Consider the following 20,658-nt stretch of genomic DNA (forward strand, 5'->3'; position numbering starts at 1 on the left):
GGTGTTTACGAATAATGAAAAATTTTCTTAACGATAAGTCGTAAAGAAATAGGACCAACTGCATAAGATTCTTTGACCTTAAACCTTGAAGTTAAGGTCAAGGTCAAAGGTCAAGGTCATTCAAAGTATAAGAAAATTAGCTCTTTTTATAGCTCTTTTGTCTTTCAACATATACTACATATCTTTGCATCTTTCATTTGTCCTTCTAAAACTATTTTAAAGATTTCATTCTTGTTCCCCAAGCTTGACCCATTCAAAAGTTGTCACCCCTTTCGCAATAAAACCTTGTTATCGCTACTCCTCTGAAACCGTAAAGCGTAGAGATTCCAAACCCTCATCAGTGTCTTCGACTCATTTAGTGCACTCTTCAATCTATACAGTGCGAAAGGGTTCTTCGGCCCCTTCTATGAGTTACTGTCCCTGAAAGTTTTCGCTGCTTACATTTAATGAACTTTTTTTCAAAGGGTCTAACCTAGAGACATGGAACCAACTGCCTGGGCATGTTTGACCTTTGACCTTGAAATGTAGGTCAAGGTCAAAGGTCAAGGTCATTGAAAACTATATAAATTGTTGATATCAGCTATTTATTTAAATGACTTTGACCTTGACCTTTGACCTTGAACTTTGACCTTGACCTTTAACCTTTGACCTTGACACTGACTCAAGGGTAAAAAAAATTCAGAACATGCATCAAGATTCATATACATTTCAGTGTTGAACTCAGTTTAAAGCAAAGTTGTTTTTTTTTTTTAAATCACCTTGACCTTTGACCTTGACCTTTGACCCAAAGGTCACAATCAAGATTAAGTTCGTGGAGGTTGCTACAACTCTTACTTCTAAAAATGTTAGGAATAAATAAAAAAATAATTCTCCTCACCCCCCCCCTTTTGAAAAAAAAAAAAAAAGTCAATAGCAACGTAGAAAATTTCTCTAAAACTCATTCACCTCGGATCGACATAAGATTTTAAGAAACTGCAGAAAAGACCTCAAAGAAAGTTTCCTGAAAGTTTTACGGTGAGTCTCTGAAGTGTAACGAAAATATGAATTTTATCGGCAAATACTACATTTTTTTTTCTATCTGAAATTTAGGTGCTGATGAGCATAAAAATGAATTTAAGCTTTTATCGGCTATTTCTTCAGTTGTTATTAATAGCATTCGATTCTCCTGCTCTAATACAATATTTTAATACCAAGCATTCTTGATTTCTTTAGTATGTGGAATTTATTTCAATTTTTATTTAGATTTAATATTAATGGAGAGAGTCTCGAAAATAGCGATTTTTCCTATCAAATAAATTTCCACGCTCTCATTGACACCTTTTTTTCTTCTTCCTGAAATGCATGCCTGAAATTTAATTTATGCTAGTTACATTTAACTCGACCCACATAGAGATTTTTATTTAATCTTACCTATTATTTGGAATCACCATATTCGATCAAACCGAACGCGACATTTTTCATAAATTCGTAAACAAAGTCTCGGCACGGCAGTTCTAATGTATCCTAGGCTCTAGATGATTAACTCCATTTATTCAGAGTATAAACCAACTCAAATAAATTATTTTTACAGAAAATCTGCTTTTTTTATTATACACCAATCGTGTTTCTCAAAACAATTTATTACTGATTACTACATTGGACAACAAACAAAAGGACACGTGCTCTTATATTCCTATTTATTCCTAAACAATATATTTACTACCTACATCTTCATCGGAGTGCGTGGCCTAAGGGTTAGCGCACCTGCCTTTCAATCCAAGGGTTTTGAGTTCGAGCCCAGCTGGAGGAGCATTTTTTTTTTTTTTTTTGAGGGGGGGGGGGGCATTTTTCTTCTTTATTACAACCCAAATCTCACGGAAACACTTAAAAAGGTGGAAAGGCCTCTAATTGTTCTCTGAACAATTAGTCTCCTAGTTATTATTCTTTTTCTTCCCGGACTTTTGAAACCACAAGACTTATCGAAAAACTTTATTGTTCATGATACTGGATATTAAAAGTTATTCCGAAAAACGACCCAACGTGTTTGACCTATGACCTCTTACAAAGTTATTGCCCCTTTTGCAAGAATAGCTTGTTATCGCTACTCCTTCGAAACCGTAAATCGTAGAGATACAGAACCTTCACCAATGTCTTTGACTACTTGAGAAGACTTTTCAATCTATTCATTGCGAAATGATTTGTCGACCCCTTCAATGAGTTATTGCCCCTGAAAGTTTTTGAAGTTTACAAATAATGAAAATTTTTCAAAACGATAAGTCGTAGAGACATGGAACCAACTGTATTAGATTCTTTGACCTCAGACCTTGAAATTTTTGTAAAGGTCAAAGGTCAAGGTCATTCAAAATTTGAGAAATTAAGCTCTTTTTATATCTCTTTTGTCTTTCATTATATACTAAATCTCTTTGCATCTTTAATATGTACTCTTCAAACTATTTCAAAGATTTCATACTTGTCCCCTAAGATTTACCCTTTTAAAAGTTATTGCCCCTTTCATTGAAAACCTTGTTATCGCTACTACTCCGAAACCGTAAACCGCAGAGACACGAAACCTTCACTAATGTCTTCAGGGCCTTTAGACACAACTTCAATCTATTCAGTGCGAAAGGATCCGATGACCCCTTATATGAGTTATTGCCCTTTAACATCTTTGCTCTTACTATTCAACCTTATAACTTTGAAACTAAAAGTCGTAGAAGCATGGGGTCAAGTGCAATGTGACCCTTGACTTATGAACTTAAATAATTGTTCAAGGTCAAGGTCATTAGAATTTTTTTTTAAATTTCATTTTTTCCATCTCTCAAGCCATTTCTTGTTTCTTTTGTATAAAAATAAACAATAGAGAGTTAAATATGAAAAATATATGAAATTTAAAGAAGGTGGAAAGACCTCTAATTGTTCGAGAACAATTAGTCTACTAGTTATTATTATTTTTCTTCCCGGACTTTTGAAACCGCAAGACTTATCGAAAAACTTTATAGTTCATGATACTGGATATTAAAAGTTATTCCAAAAAACGACCCCCCATGTTTGAACTTTGACCTCTTATGAAGTTATTGCCCCTTTCGCAAGAATAGCTTGTTATTGCTACTCCTTCGAAACCGTAAACCGTAGAGGTACGAAACCTTCACCAATGTCTTTGACTAATTGAGGGGATTCTTCAATCTATTCATTGCGAAAGAATTCGTTGACCACTTCAATGAGTTATTGCCCCTGAAAGTTTTTGATATTCATGAAAAATTAAAAATTTTCAAAACCATAAGTCGTAGAGACATGAAACCAACTGCATTGAATTCTTTGACATTTGACCTTGAAATTTATGTCAAGGTCAAAGGTCAAGGTCATTCAAACTATGAGATATTTATAACTCTCTTGTCTTTCAACATATACTATATGCCTTTGCATCTTTAATATGACTTTCTAAACTATTTCAAAGATTTCATTCTTGTCCCCTAAGCTTAACCCCTTTGAAAGTTATTGCCCCTTGTGCGAAAAACCTTGTTATCGCTACTCCTCTGAAACCGTAGACCATAGAGACATCAAACCTTCACTAATGTCTTCAGGGTCTTTAGACACAACTTCAATCTATTCAGTGCGAAAGGATCTGATGACCCTTTATATGAGTTATCGCCCTTTAACAGTTTTGCGCTTAATAGTAGGCCTTATAACTTTAAAAGCATAAGTCCTAGAAGCATGAAACTAATTGCAATGTGATTCTTGACCTTTGACCTTTAATGTGTGGTAAAGGTCAAAGGTCAAGGTCATTTCATAATTTTCAAATTTTTCATTTTTTTCTATTTTCAAGCCATTTCTGGATTCTTTTTGTATAAAAATTAACTTTAGAGAGTAAAATATAAGAATTAAAGAAATTTAAAGAAGGTGGAAAGACCTCTAATTGTTCGAGAACAATTAGTCTACTAGTTATTATTCTTTTTCTTCCCGGACTTTTGAAACCACAAGACTTATCGAAAAACTTTATTGTTCATGATACTGGATATTAAAAGTTATTCCGAAAAACGACCCAACGTGTTTGACCTATGACCTCTTACAAAGTTATTGCCCCTTTTGCAAGAATAGCTTGTTATTGCTACTCCTTCGAAACCATAAATCGTAGAGATACAGAACCTTCACCAATGTCTTTGACTACTTGAGAGGACTTTTCAATCTATTCATTGCGAAATGATTTGTCGACCCCTTCAATGAGTTATTGCCCCTGAAAGTTTTTGAAGTTTACAAATAATGAAAAATTTTCAAAACGATAAGTCGTAGAGACATGGAACCAACTGCATTAGATTCCTTGACCTCAGACCTTGAAATTTTTGTAAAGTTCAAAGGTCAAGGTCATTCAAAATTTGAGAAATTAAGCTCTTTTTATATCTCTTTTGTCTTTCATTATATACTAAATCTCTTTGCATCTTTAATATGTCCTCTTAAAACTATTTCAAAGATCTCATACTTGTCCCCTAAGATTTACCCTTTTAAAAGTTATTGCCCCTTTCACTGAAAACCTTGTTATTGCTACTACTCCGAAACCGTAAACCGCAGAGACACGAAACCTTCACTAATGTCCTCAAGGCCTTTAGACACAACTTCAATCTATCAGTGCGAAAGGATCCGATGACCCCTTATATGAGTTATCGCCCTTTAACGTCTTTGTGCTTACTATTAAACCTTATAACTTTAAAACTAAAAGTCGTAGAAGCATTGGGTCAAGTGCAATGTGACCCTTGACTTATGATCTTAAATAATTGTTCAAGGTCAAAGGTCAAGGTCATAATTTTTTTTTTTAAATTTCATTTTTTCCATCTCTCAAGCCATTTCTTGTTTCTTTTGTATAAAAATAAACAATAGAGAGTTAAATATGAAAAATATATGAAATTTAAAGAAGGTGGAAAGACCTCTAATTGTTCGAGAACAATTAGTCTACTAGTTATTATTATTATTATTTTTCCGCTACGGCCTTTTGAACCGCAAGACTTATCGAAAAACTTTATAGTTCATGATACTCGACATCAAAAGTTATTTCGAAAAACTACCCAACGAGTATGACCTATGACCCCTTTCAGAGTTCTGCCCCTTTTGCAAGAATAGCCTGTTATCGCTACTCCTTCGAAACCATAAACCGTAGAGATACAGAACCTTCACCAATGTTTTCAACTACTCGAGAGGACTTCTCAATCTTTTCATTGCGAAACGATTTGTCGAGCCCTTTAATAAAGTACTGCCCCTGAGAGTTTTTGATGTTTACGAATAATGACAAAATTCTCTAAACGATAAGTCGTAAAGACATGGGACCAACTTCATTAGATTTTGTGACCTCTGACCTTGAAATTTTTGTGAAGGTCAAAGGTCAAGGTCATTCAAAATTTGAGAAAATTAGCTTTTTTAATATCTCTTTTGTCTTTCAACATATACTGAATATCTTTGCATCTATAACATGTCCTTCTAAAACTATTTCAAAGATTTCATTCTTATCCCCCGAGCTTGACCCATTCAAAAGTTGTCACCCCTTTTGCAACAAAACCTTGTTATCGCTACTCCTCCGAAACCGTAAACCATAGAGATTCCAAACCTTCATCAGTGTCTTCGACTCATTTAGTACTCTCTTCATTCTATCATTGCGAAAGCATTCTTTGGTCCCTTGTATGAGTTACTGCCCCTGAAAGTTTATGCTGCTTACATTTAATGAACTTTTTTTTTAAACAGTGTATCCTAGAGACATGGGACCAACTGCATCTGCATATTTGGCCTTTGACCTTGAAATATAGGTCAAGGTCAAAGGTCAAGGTCATTTAAAAACATAAGAAATTCCTTTTATATGTGTAAAATATAGCAACTCACCAAATGACCTTGAACTTTGACCTTGATCTTTGACCTTGACCTTCGGTCAAATGGAAAAGTAAGGACATGCATCCAGCTGTAGTATCAGGAAAAACATAGAAAGTAAAGATTTTTTTTTTGGTAATGACCTTGACCTTTGACCTTTGACCCTTGACCCAAAGGTCACAATCAGGCTTAAGGATGTAGAAGTAGTTACAATTCTTAGTTTAAAAGAGGCATAAAATAAATAATTTATCACCCCCCTTTCTTAAAAAAAAAAAATCACATCAACAACAACGTAGAATATTTCTGGAAAATTCAAACCAGACCTCGGATCGACACCATATTTGGTACAAATGTAGTATAGACCTCAGGAAAACTTTCTGGAGAGTTTTACGGTGAGTCTTATAAGTTTATAGAAGTCATAAAGTTTCACGGCAAAAACTACAAGTTCTGTTGTGTTTGAAATTAAAGTGCAGGTGAACGAAGAAATGATCTAAACCTTTTATCGGCTATTTCTTCAGATGTCATTAGTAGCATTCGATTCTCCTGATATGATACGACATTTTAATACCAAGCATTCTCTCTTTCATTTACATTTGGAATTTATTTGATTTTTATTTAGAATTAATCAGTTTCCAGAAATAGCGATTTTCGGTAGAATAAAAACAACTCTCACTTTCATTGTCGTTTTTCCCTTCTAAAAATGCATGTTGGGAGTTTAATTTGTGCTACACATATTTAATTTAACCCAAAGAAATGCTTATTTAAATGTTTCATATTTATTTCAGGATAATTAGTCAAAAATGTTAAAATCCGAACCCGATCTTTTAAGCGTACAACGAAGCTATTTACAAAACATTCAGCATGCTCACAATATCCATGAATCGAGCTACAGTTCATTAATACATTTTCATTAGGGAACAGTGTTAACGATTTCTCACGCAGCCCGTCCCTTGTTATTTTATATACTGCTTGCAAGTTCAGGAACTATTTCCTTTTACGGAACTTCTTTCTTCCCCTACCGATTCTAAAAATACGCTTGCATTTCCTCTATAGTCTTAAACAATTAAAATACCAATCTTATCGGAATGCGTAGCGCAGTGGTTAGCGCACCTGCCTTGTAAAACAAGGGTTTTGAGTTCGATCCCAGCTGGAGGAGCAATTTTTTTTTTTTCATTTTTCTTCTTTTTCTTCTTTTTTTCAACCCAAATGACACGGAAACACTTATAAAGGTGGAAAGGCCTCTAATTGTTCTCTGAACAATTAGTCTCCTAGTTATTATTATTAAGGTCTTCTGTTTCAGACGGAAGACCTTATAGTGATTCTACTGTTTATTAAGTCTTCCGTTCACAACGGAAGACTTATAGTGATTGTATTGTTTCTTTTTATTATTATTATTATTATTATTATTATTATTCCTCCCAAATTTTGTGAGCGCGATTACTCAGAGATGGTTGGATAGATTTTCACAATTTTTCACATGATAGTAGGCTGATATATGAAGTTTATATAAAATTCCGTTTTTTGAAAAATTCACTTCCGGTCCGAAGTTACGGCCGAATTTCCAATTTTTAAATGGACTTTTGTCCGGAATTTTTCTCGAAAACGGTTTGAGGTAAAGATGTGAAATTTACAGGAGTATTAGATCATGACATTCTCTTTGTTTCGAAGTTGTTTTCGTGTGTTTCCGGTACTTCCTGTCCGAACCGGAAGTGAATTTGTGTTTGGTCAATTTTCAACTTTTTTGTTTTTTAATATTTTTTCAAGATATTATTACGTATAACAGAGGTTATTCTACAAATACTAAATATATAATTTGTTTTAAAATTGGATTGCGCATTTTCTAGATTTTAGGTACCGTCATTTTCCCCATTTACCTAGTGTGTATACAATGGGCAAAGAAAGATAACTCTGACTTGTAAGTGAGAATAGAACTTTCGAGATAAAGGCGGAAATAGTATCGATGACGTCAGAGACATATACACTCTCCATATCAAAAATATTTAGACGTTCCATATGCACTCTTCTAAATGTAAGAGTTGGTTACCGCTTCCAGTGCATGTATAGTTTAAAGTTGCCAATGTAGTGTAAGCCTGTATTGACAGTTTATTGATTTACACATGAATATATCTAAAAAAAAAATAATATACATGCTAGGTACCTAATTCAAGTAAATATATTATAAGCACTGAATATACATTTATAGTGATGGACAGGCATGCAATTTTATCTATCTCGTATAGTAAGTTCAGAATACGATAGTTATAAACTTTCTATAATGTAGACGATTTATTATTCTCTATGATTTGAATGCGAAATTATCCCGATTTCCGAGTTTTATTTTCGATATTAAAAAAATATTACATACATTCAAAAAGGAATTGAGCGATAGAAAATTGTAATACAGTACTGTTTTAAAGCCTTCATAAATAAATTGATATCTGCCACTTAAAAGAAAGAAAATCAATCTATAGATTAGATTTGGTTATTACATGTATATTTGATAAAAAGTTAAATTATTTATGACACATGATCTATACTCTATATACCCAAGGAATTATAAAAGATGTGAAAAGACGATTCTTGGATTCTTGTGAAATACTCAAAGAGTTAAAAAAAAAATATGTGAAAACGCGATTCTGTGTGAAATAATGGTACGCTATATGTTTCTTTTGAAAAAAAAAACATGATAAAAAAAATTGCACAGGACTCTTGATATGTGGGATAAGTATACCTGAATGAACACAGTTTTATGCAATGATATATAATTATGTACATGCAACTGACGTCCGTACTTTTCCTTATAATTCATAAAACATAAAACTATCTAATTCCTTTGAAGCCTCCTCCCCCCCCCCCCCCCCCGTCTTGATTAATATTTGGAGACGTTCGTGCAGCTAGGCATTTGAATTATATATTCGTTTTAGATTTAAATCTGGAACATGTGAATATAATTACCATTTACATGTATACAGAATTTCATATTCTATAATGGTAGATTTGTCATTATGAAATGTTCAATTTACGTCTGAGAGAGAGAAAGAGAGAGAGAGGGGGGAGAGAGAGATTCCCTCTTAATCCCGATCCTCCTATCCATTTACATAGACCAAAAATTAGTTCTATATCGGTCACACCCATTCTTTATTAAATGTTTTCTGATTTCATAGTCAGTCATGGTCACATCCTGTATATTTTTCAGCTTAAAAAGTATCACACGAAGTGCACGTGTGTTGACCTGTCAATCAAAATCACTTGACGCTGTATGCAATGCAATTAAGTAGCCTGAGTTTGAAATGATCTTGAAGTACGATCTTTAAGTAAATCTGATGCAACAAACTTGTAAAAAAAAATAGAATAAAATAAAAAATAAAATATCTCGGTATTATGAACTTCGATTGTGGGACGTGGAGACCGGTCCTTTGGATGAGATCGTATAAATCGAGGTCCCTTGTCGCAGAAGGTGCTGGCATAAAAAAGATTCCCCACTGCTCAATTGCGATAAGTGCCAAAGTATAGGACAAAAATTTGCAGTCTCCACCGGCGAGTGGTGGCGTCTCCATGTGAGTGAAAAATTCAAAAATTCTGGAGAGGGACGTTAAACAACATACGTATAATCAATCAATCAATCAATCAATCAATCGATTGCTGAAGAATTGCTGTAAATGAATAATCTGTCTTATAGGTATGCTGTCAAATCTTGATATTATAACTTTACAAAATTCAGTGACTTTACGTTTAGTGTGATACTAACTTAATTCATTATATTTTTTTTTATAACACCATCACAATTATGTTAAAATATACACACAATGAAGTTTATGATAGTACGGTGTTCGTTCGTCTGTTTGTTTGTCTTAGAAATGATTGCATACAATTTTTTTTAAATTGCTAATGATATACGTTTATCTCTTATAGGTGCCAAATGTATTATACAAGATTGATAATGAAAATCAAAGTACCTTAAGTACTGAAAGGACTTTTTTCCAGTTATTTTTTTCTTTCACAGTAAATATGATATGTATGTTTTTTACACAGAAAAAAGCAAATTCTTACAGATTTAGAAGAACGGAAGACTTTTTTGTTGCCATGGCAACAAGAGTCTAGTTATTATTATTTTTTTTTTTCCCGTTTTTTGTCCAAGCGATTTCTCAGAGATGGCTCGATGGAATTTCTTGAAACTTTCAGGGATTATGACAAATAAAATAAAAAAAAAAATTTTTAAGGATTTTGCAAAATTCACTACCGGTCGTCAGATATGTCCAATTTTCGTTTTTTCAAAAGAGATCATGTCCGGACGATATCTCAGAAACGGTAAAAGATTAAGACCTCAAACTTTCAGGGATTATAGATCATGATAAGTACGTTTGCAGAATATGTTTCAATCCGTCAGCCGTCACTTCCGGTCGTCACAGGAGGAGACCAAAGAAATCGAAAATTTTAACTTTTCTTATTTTAATTAAATCTTGCATTGCATTATTGCATCTGTTTTACATTTTCGAAATATGTTAGTCCCACTGGAAACAGAAACGTCAACTTCCGGTTATAAGAGAAAAACTACATAATTTGAGTATTTTACTTTCCAATAAATATCGCTTATAGATGAAGTATTTGAAATGATTTTTAGATATGTTATTTAGACTGCAAATGTCTAGAGTAACTTTAAATATCTTGATAATATTCACTTCCGGTCGCATGTTTTACTGTCCGCAAAATAAGAACTTGTCAAAGTGAGATCTCAGAAACGGTAAGAGATTAAGACACCAAACTTATATAAGTAATAGAACTTAATGAGTAGGCAAAACTCTTTGGGTTAATAGCGTCAGCCGTCACTTCCGGTTGTTACAGGAAGTGATCAAAGAAGTCGAAAATTTCAACTTTTCACTTTTGGATTTAATCTTGCATGACATTATTGTATCTGTTTCGCAGATTCGAAATATGTTGGTCCCACCGGAAACAAAAACGTCAACTTCCGGTTATAAGCGGAAAACTACATAATTTGAGCATTTTACTTTCCCATAAATATCGCTTATGGATTAAGTGTTTGAAATGTTTTTTAATATGTTATTTAGACTGCAAATGTCTAGGGTAACGTCAAATATCTTGGTAAAATTCACTTCCGGTCGCGTGTTTTACTGTCCGCAAAATAAGAATTTGTGCAAGTGAGATCTCAAAAACAGTAAGAGATTAAGACACCAAACTTATAGGAGTAATAGAACTTAAGGAGTAGGCAAAACCATTTGGGTTAATAGCATCAGCCGTCACTTCCGGTCGTCACAGGAAGTGATCAAAGAAATCAAAAATTTCAACTTTTCTCTTTTGAAATAAAACTTGCATCATATAATTGAATCTCTTTCACAGTGTCTATATGTGTTGGTCTCACTGGAAACAAAAAACGACAACTTCCGGTTATAAGAGAAAACTATGTTATTGGGATTTTTAACTTTCCTAAAAGTATCGCTTATAGATAAAGTTTTTTGAAATGATCTATATATATGTTATTGAGACTGCAATTGTCTAGTGTGATGTTAACTATCTTAGGAAAATGCACTTCCGGTCGCGTGTTTTTCTGTCCTCAAATTGAGATTTTGTTCACCAAATTGCTCAGAAACAGTACATTGCTGAAGTCTAAAACTTTCAGAACTGATAGCCAGTCCTCAGTTTATCTACATCATGTAAAAATCGTACGTTGCCGTCACTTCCGGTCGTGACAGGAAGCGATGCAGAAAAGTGAATTGTTACATTTTTTTTTCTTTTTACAGAAATGTTTTGCTAATCCGGATGTTAGATAGACTATAACCATGCAATTTATTATCACCGGAAGTGCAAACCGGAAAACCGGAAGTTGTCTCAAACATGAGTAGTTTTTCGTGGAAACTTTTAGGGAGGATCAGTTGTGAATAATTAAGGTGTAGAATGAACATTTTATTTGTTTGGAGCACTTTCGTTCATGACAAAGTACATAAAGAAAACAAGAAAGTAATTCCGTTTCTTTTTATTTGTAATTACTTATCTTTGGAAGCCTTGAGATAACTTTTGTTAATTATTTAGAGTAATCTTATTGGCAAGATTGTGGGGTTTTTTTTCGAAGAAGTCAAGAAAACGGAAGACCTGTTATTGCCTAGGCAATAAGTATCTAGTTATTAGGTCTTTCCACCTTTCTGTGGAAAGACCTATTGATATTCTTCTGTTTATTATTATTATTATTATTATTATTATTATTTTTCCACCCCCTGATGTGATTCTATGTTTCAAGATATATCGAAAAGATTTATAGTCTATAAGAATGTACTCTTTAAAAGATTTTTGTAGTTGACCCTGCGTGTATGAACTTTGACCTCTTAAGGAGTTACAACCCCTTTCGCAATAAAACCTTGTTATCGCTACTCCTTCGAAACCGTAAACCATAGAGGTATGGAACCTTCACCAATGTCTTCGACTAATTGAGGGGACTCTTCAATCTTTTCATTGCAAAAGTATTCGTGCACCCCTTTTATGAGTTATTGCCCCTGAAAGTCTTTGATATTTATGAATAATGAAAATTTTCAAAACGATAAGTCGTAGAGACATGGGACCAACTGCATAAGATTCATTGACCTTTGACCTAAAAATATATGTAAAGGTCAAAGGTCAAGGTCATTCCAAAAATGAGAAATTAAGCTCTTTTTACAGCTCTTTTGTCTTTCAATATATACTATTGGTCTTTGCATCATTAATATGTACTCTTAAATCTATCTCAAAGATTTCATTCTTGTCCCCTAAGCTTAACCCCTTTGAAAGTTATAGCCCCTTGTGTGAAAAACCTTGTTATCGCTACTTCTCCTAAACCGTAAATCGCAGAGACATGAAACCTTCACTAATGTCTTCAGGGTCTTTAGTCACAACTTCAGTCTATTAGTGCAAAAGGATCTGCTGACCCCTTATGAGTTATTGCCCTTTAACGTCTTTGCGCTTACTATTAAACCTTATTACTTTAAAACTAAAAGTCGTAGAAGGATGGGGTTAAGTGCAATGTGACCCTTGACCTTTTACCTTGAATATTTGTTCAAGGTCAAAGGTCAAGGTCATTTCCAAATTTCTAAAATTTTAATAATTTCCATCTCTCAAGCCATCTCTGGTTTCTCCTGTATAAAAATAAACAGTAGAGAGTTAAATGTGAAGAATATATGAAATTTAAAGAAGGTGGAAAGACCTCTAATTGTTCGAGAACAATTAGTCTCCTAGTTATTATTATTATTTTTCCGCTACGGCCTTTTGAACCGAAAGACTTATCGAAAAACTTTATAGTTCATGATACTTGACATCAAAAGTTATTTCGAAAAACTACCCAACGAGTATGACCTATGACCCCTTTTGGAGTTCTTGCCCCTTGTACGAAAAACCTTGTTATCGCTACTCCTTCGAAACCGTAAACCATAGATGTATGGAACCTTCACCAATGTCTTCGACTAATTAAGGGGACTCTTCAATCTTTTCATTGCAAAAGTATTCGTCAACCCCTTTTATGAGTTATTGCCCCTGAAAGTTTTTGATGTTTACAAATAATTAAAAATTTTCAAAACGATAAGTCGTAGAGACATGGTACCAACTGCATAAGATTCATTGACCTTTGACCTTGAAATATATGCAAAGGTCAAGGTCAAGGTCATTCCAAAAATGAGAAATTAAGCTCTTTTTACATCTCTTTTGTCTTTCAACATATACTATATATCTTTGCATCTTTAATATGTACTCTTAAAACAATTTCAAATATTTTATACTTGTCCCCAAAGTTTAACCCCTTTAAAAGTTATTGCCCTTTTTATTAAAAACCTTGTTATCGCTACTCCTCCGAAACCGTAGACCGTAAAGACATCAAACCTTCACTAATGTCCTCAGGGTCTTTAGACACAACTTCAATTTATTCAGTGCGAAAGGGTCCAATGACCCCTTATATGAGTTATTGCCCTTTAATGTCTTTGCGCTTACTATTAAACCTTATAACTTTAAAACCAAAAGTCGTAGAAGCATGGGGTCAAGTGCAATGTGACCTTTGACGTTTGACTTTTAATATTTGTTCAAGGTCAAAGGTCAAGGTCATTTCGAAATTTTTAAAATTTTCATTTTTTCCATTTTTTAAGCAATTTCTGGTTTCTCTTGTAAAAAAATAAACAGTAGAGAGTTAAATATGAAGAATATATGAAATTTAAAGAAGGTGGAAAGACCTCTAATTGTTCGAGAACAATTTGTCTCCTAGTTATGTCTTTTTTTTTCTTTTGATAAGAATCGTCTCGGAACAATACAATAATCTGCTGTGCACGATAAATTTTTAATGCACACTTTTATATGATTCATTTCAAACTAAACATCTTCTTTTTAGATATATATAAGATCATTACCTAAATATGCAATATATACATCATTGATGTAAATAAAATCCAAACAAAACTCGGAAGGGGAAATCTCACTATGGTCGTTTAGGACGGAAGACTCACTGTATAGTCATTGCCCCCCCCCCCCCCCCGGAGGGGAAGTCTCACTATATAGCCAGACTTCCGAGGGGGGGACTCACTATGGGGAAAGTCTCACTATATCACCGGTAGCGGGGGGGGGGGGGACTGGCCACCAACATTTTTCTAGCCATAACTTTTTACTACTGAAAATGTTCAATGAAAGTCTGGTTTTCCCCCTCCCACTTTTTGTTGCAGTTTTATCAAATAGGGGCCATGTACATAGTGATGTATGAGTAAAGTTTGAAAGAATGAATTTGAAAGATGTTGGACCCCCTTCCCCCCAAAATAGAATTTTCGACTTTGAAGAATTTTCCTCTCTTTTTTTTGTTTTTGTTTGTTTGTTTCTTTGTTTTTTCTTTTTTTTTTTTTTTTTTGATTGTCAAGAGTTTTAGGTAGATTATTTTTTTTTCTCTGGCTGCTCCTTTCAAAAACAATGCTACGTCTCTAAGTTTTATCTGTATTCGCTGTAAAAATTGCCAATATTTATACATGTATACATGTATTAATATTTTGAAAATCTCAATATTTTAGATTATTTTTGGCGATATTTGATTTCCAATTTGCTAAAATAGGTAGGCAATGTCAGGCCGACATTTTACGTATTTTTTGCCAAACGAGACATTGACAAAATATTTTTTTTGAGTTATTCTGATGTCAAACACTGTGTGCTTACTAGAGATATTTATTTCTTTATTGAAAAGTGCTATTTCTATACAAAAAATTAATACATATTTTCATAAATACCGGGGGAAGTTTCTATAGTATGCCCCAGTCTGGCCTGGTTCCGGCCACGCCTACCCATGACTTTCCGCACTACTTTGCAGAGCATTATGGGTTGGCCGAAACCAAAATAGCCCCGGTCCCCAGAATCACGCAACTGCGCATGAACAGTTACTATCCTGAAATAAAGAAATGTCAGTTCAGTGGAAGCTAGCTAATATATAGGGGTCCTAAAAAACCACTCAATTTATAAGGGCATACTAGTAATTTTCAAAAAATATTTAATATTTTTTATATCAATAAGACTGAAATTCAATCATCCAACAAATAACGTGAATATAGAGTTATATTTTTCAGGTGACAGAAACTACACAATTATTTTGGAGTTTTCTTCATCATTGGTCCGGTTTTAATGACCCAGGTTTTCTTAAAATGTGTTATTTAAAGCAACAAAAGCACATCTGAAAGAAGAAATGCTTATAAATAGTTAAAATATGATGTTTAACATCAGAATAATTTGTAAATTTATTAGCTTTTTGTCTTTAAAAAAAAACACTAAAAATGTCAGCTTGATACTGCCTTCCCATTTTACCAACTTGGAAATCAAATATCTTCGAAAAAAATCTAAAATATTGACCATTTCGGGGCAATTTTACCGTGTATATAAATAAACTTATAACTAACATAGCTTGAAAATTTGGGCTCGATTGATAAAGTATTGAGACAGAAAATTGAAAAATCTCGAATAACCCCAGTCCGGGTTTGCGTACCTAATTTTACCAACACTCGCAGCGAACACCCTGGCACCTAGCGTTATAATGCCGCATTAAATTCACACTACTTGTATTCGTCTTCGTTGAATGCGCTTCATGGTTTGCGTGACTGAATTTACATTTGTAAGAGATGATCATAATTATTTATTAAAGAAACTGTATCAATTTAAAAGAAAGAAGAACGAATTTACAAGAATAAAGCAACATAGAAGTAAGGACAAAATGAAGAATGAAAAAAGTTCCAAGTGAAATGTAATAAAGACGAATATGAAAACAATAAAGTGACATATAGTTACAATAATAACAAAGAATAAAGAAGTAGGCAGAATAAGAATAAAAGCAAGATAAATAGACTTTTGGCGGTAATTCCCTTCCATACATATTACGTAAAACCCTTCTTTTGAAAAGATCTATATCAAAGATTTACCTTTCATTCAAATAAAATACTTTGACCTTAACTGTGCTCCATCCTGGCCTCGGTACCCATGTCGTAAAGAAAATTGCATATATACTGTATGAATTTACTTGAGTGAATGTTGTTTCTTCTGGTCACGTAACTTTTGAGTTAATTGCTATTATTTACCGTACCCTAATTTTTATATCTATTAACCATCTCTCCTTAGAAAGGAATATTGTTCTTCTTTTGAATAAACTTAAGGTAGTCCGTTCCTTGGGTTTAGAAAATATATGTTAAGTAATTGAAATGCTCACAAAAATGTCACTGAATTCACAGTCATGTTATATCTTGAAAGTTCATCATCATGCTAGTTAATCATATTATACATATATATTAGGGGAAATTATAAAATTTATTAATCAATCTATGAAATATATTTGCAAGATATCATAGATCACTTTCAATCTTTTTTTCTTTTTATACCATGCTAATAAGCATTGGTATCTAAGACAAGATTAAACTTTAAAGAAATTCGATTTCTTTAACAATATTATTAGTCCCCTACCGGTGAAACCAGAGGTTTCCTCTGAGTCTGTCCGTAGGTCTGCCTGACAGTTTGCCCCACTTGGTTTTCCGCACTTTTTCAGATATTGAACTTTTTGGTATGTGAGTGCATCTTGATGAGATACAGATCAAATTTGCATTTCGTTCCGCTTCTTTGATTTTTTGACGGAATTACGACCTTTTCAATTTTTCAGGGTTTTCCGCAATTTTTTTTCTAAACGCTTGCAGATATTGAGCTGATTTTTGGTATCTGATTTTACCTTGATGAGTTATAGATCAAGGTTTCATTTCGTTTCACTTCATTGATTTTTGGCAGAATTATGGCATTTTCAATTTTTAACGGGAACCAGATTACACCTGCCGGTAGGGGACTAGTATTGCTAATGCAATATTCTCAGAATGCTTGTTTTTTAGTACTTTGAAGGGATGCAAACGTCTAAAAAAAACTGTCGTTTGCACCCCGTAAAGGACGGTTTCTAAGATTTCAAAGAACCTTGAAACATATGAAGATGCATAAAATGAAAATTGTTGCACAAAAAATCTTTAAATTTCAAGCTTCATTTTGAGACTTATTCAATTAAATTTTAGGAGTTATTGTACTTGGCCGAGGAGCGGACATCCTTAAACTGAATTTCTAGGTTTATTTGTGTCATCTTTGTTAAAATTGATTTTGGAGTGGAAAAAGTGAAAATTTTATGCGGACTTTTAAAAAGAGATGCATGGCAAAGGTTTTTTTTTTTGTAAAGAAGTATTCAAATATTTAAATGAGCTTTACATTGTTCATTTAGGAGATGGCAACTAAGTGTACAAATACCACCAAAATATAACTCTCAATCCATGTGTGTTCTTTGTGCTTTTATGTTCGCTCGAGATAGTAGGAAGCCGCAGGTCTAACGCTACCAGGGTCTTTGAAAAAGTTTGATTTAATTGGCATACATAACCTGAAATATTTGAAAATGATTACAGCTAAATAATACTTTTAGACCTATGGAAGCGGAAACACGGAAGAAGTTGGTGTTATTTTACAGAAAGGTATAGTTTCAATAGTAACAAAGTAAGTTTGCGGAATGTAATGAATGGTTTTATAATGCATATGATGAATATTAAACAAAGAAAAGTTTCATATAATAAAGTTACTTTGTACATAGAAGAGGGATCATAAATAAGCTTGTTTCTGTCAGGTATATGGATTCTGATGCTGTCTTGCTTGCCTTGCTGGGCTTTGTTCTTGAACACTGGTCTGATTCTTCAATCATTTGGAATGGATAACGATGTATCCAGGTACTTTATATAGGCTGTCAATAGAGTTTAACGTGAATTTGTTTCTTATCGTTTCAGAAAATATATATTAACTTGGTGTGAGAGTGTCTGTGTGTGTGTGGGGGGGGGGGTGCGTGATTTACAAATAGAAAGGTAAGTTTAACTTGATCTTTTCAGATTTTGAATCAAGGTATAATATGTATGTACTATCCACGTTAATCTGACCAGATTGAAAGTTTTAATGATTGTTAAAATGAAATTTGATAGAAGAACGTATCCCTGACAAACTGTTTTCAGTTTGTGACTTTTTAATCACTTTTGTTTGGTTTATCTTCTTTTTTGTGCCTTTATCAATCATCAGATATTATCATAGTAGTATTAATTTCTATTTTCCAATCATTTGTTTTAATCTCATATCTGATATTTTCTTTAGGTTTCTTCCCATCTTTACTCTTTCAATCATTATCAAATCTTTAAAAAATATTATTCTACTATGAAACTGTGATATTAAGGTTTCAGATGTTCAATTAAGGTAGAACCTATGTCGGAAAAGTCTTTGTCACAAGATTTTCAAACTTTTCAAAATGATAAATTAGCACTCGCTTGTCAATCAGATAAAAATATATGGTATGTTTCCTTGTAATTAAATGTAGGACAGCCTGTGCAACTTGGAATGATAATTTTACACTGCGACTACATATTTTCAGTCATTTTTAGGGGTACTGGCCATAATGAGAATATAGAAAATCACAACAATACTTCTTCAAACATCGTCTTTAATAGACTTTATCAACTGAACCGTATTAAGCAATATTATTCAAGAATAAATTCTTTTTTATTCAATTGACATAAAAGATTAAGTCCACATTTCAACGAATATAGGCAAATGTGCTCAATATTTTTTGAGTCAATTTACCACCTAAATTTGTATATATTTTTCAAAAGTCTTTGTCAGAATGTTTTCAATCTTTAATATGGTGAAGAAGATACCCAAATAATTACAAAAAGTGATTAAAATATATACCTTTCCCCACAAACGAATGAGAGACACTCTATTTATCAATACTTCTTTTGTTGACCTTTCTGCACTAACACAGGATTTATTTATTAAATGACTGTTCTGCAGTTGCGTTCAGATTTACAATGTAAATATTTATCAAAAAATGTAATTTTTTTTATTTAAAAAGATATTTTAGGGAAACCTTATTATTATACACCAACCATTATGAATAATTAACAAATAATTATGAAAGGGAATGTACGTCATTTCATGATAGACATTACAAAATTTACACACAATATTTAACAGATCTTTGACCCGGAGACATTTTTATCAAGATATTGTACTATTTAAATTTCTTAGGTTTTTTTTATTTCCTTCAAAATAGTTGCATACCATTCACAGTTGTGTAACTTCATTACAAGAGGCAGTCTTGGAGAAAGTACGGGGGAAAAGGAACATTAAATTAATTATGACGTCATAATGGATCTAGCATAAAAAAGACGGTCTAAACTGGTTTACTTGATATGACGTCATACGACGTAGGTTCTACGTTAAATCCAGCAAATGGCATATTTTCTATGAGGATCAGGTTATGCTCTATTAGAAGATTTTACATTCCCATGTGGAACTCACTCACAAGTATAATGATATTGATGATACATACAATGTAGTTCTATTCGGTCTCTGAACAAACAGGGATGTATTCTGGAGCAGTTTCACCATGACCGACTTTGCATACATTTCCTTTTTGGGATGTATACTACTACTCATCTTTTAGATAGGTGAGGTGATACATGTACAAAATTCATAAATGAATGAATATGTAACAAGGTTTGCGACTATTTCAACCCTAAGCTCATACAGTTCTACGTTGTACAAAGATGTAAAGACAATGCCAGTAAGGATGCATACTAATAACTGTGTTGCATATGACCCATTTTTACTTAGAAATTAATGAATCGATGCACGACAAGCCTTGCATGAATGACATAACTTGGAATGGTTGCTTTGATCCAGATAACCCAATTCTGAAATTACAAAGATAAATTCTGCATGAACCAAACTTGCATAAATATTGCATCTAAGGATGGATATCAATATTGATTCTTCAGATGCTCTACGCGTATTTCGCTTTTATTTTTATGGTTCTGAAGTGCATGTAAAATATCTAAATCAAACGTCTAATCGCGAATTATTTTTCTCGCGATTAGAGTCTAAGGGCCATTTCGCGATATAAAGTACTCGCGTACAATAAGGGATTAGGGATATACAGTATATGATCTTTATTTGCTAGATGAGTGATCAGGTTAAAATTTCTGAAGGAAACTAATTTCCAAGCAATCTGTTAAGTAAACGTTATGAGTATTCGTTTAATGCACTTTTGGAGTTCATATAGTTTAGGATTTTTACATTTATTTTCAATATTTTGCAGTATTGGAGGACAGTTTGCAACGTTATCTATTCCTAACTTACCGGTAATGGATTTTGTAAAATAAGGATGATAATGAAGAAATCTAGCTTTTTTAGCTAAATACTTCAACTACTTCTAATCTTACGGATATTTTTTGAAAATCTTCTAGGGCCATGGCTTGGACATATTACTGCGTAAATTTTTGCAAGCACAGGTAAGAA

The 20,658-nt window shown here is 33.1% G+C and overlaps 1 protein-coding gene across 1 annotated transcript in view; it reads left to right on the forward strand.

Moving 5' to 3' along the window:
• LOC133172347 (multidrug and toxin extrusion protein 1-like) overlaps positions 1–20,658 on the forward strand; it is a 57,297-nt gene that overhangs the window by 24,406 nt on the left and 12,233 nt on the right. The window contains exons 4-7 of the mRNA XM_061307213.1: positions 17,747–17,795; positions 17,945–18,044; positions 20,459–20,501; positions 20,607–20,651. Coding sequence (XP_061163197.1) covers positions 17,747–17,795; positions 17,945–18,044; positions 20,459–20,501; positions 20,607–20,651 — 237 coding nt within the window. The remainder of the gene's footprint in view (positions 1–17,746; positions 17,796–17,944; positions 18,045–20,458; positions 20,502–20,606; positions 20,652–20,658) is intronic.

The sequence above is a fragment of the Saccostrea echinata genome, unplaced genomic scaffold (genome assembly GCF_033153115.1).
Source record: "Saccostrea echinata isolate AGI-Se365-2 ecotype Australia unplaced genomic scaffold, CSIRO_AGI_Sech_v1 ptg000054l, whole genome shotgun sequence".
NCBI lineage: Eukaryota > Metazoa > Mollusca > Bivalvia > Ostreida > Ostreidae > Saccostrea > Saccostrea echinata.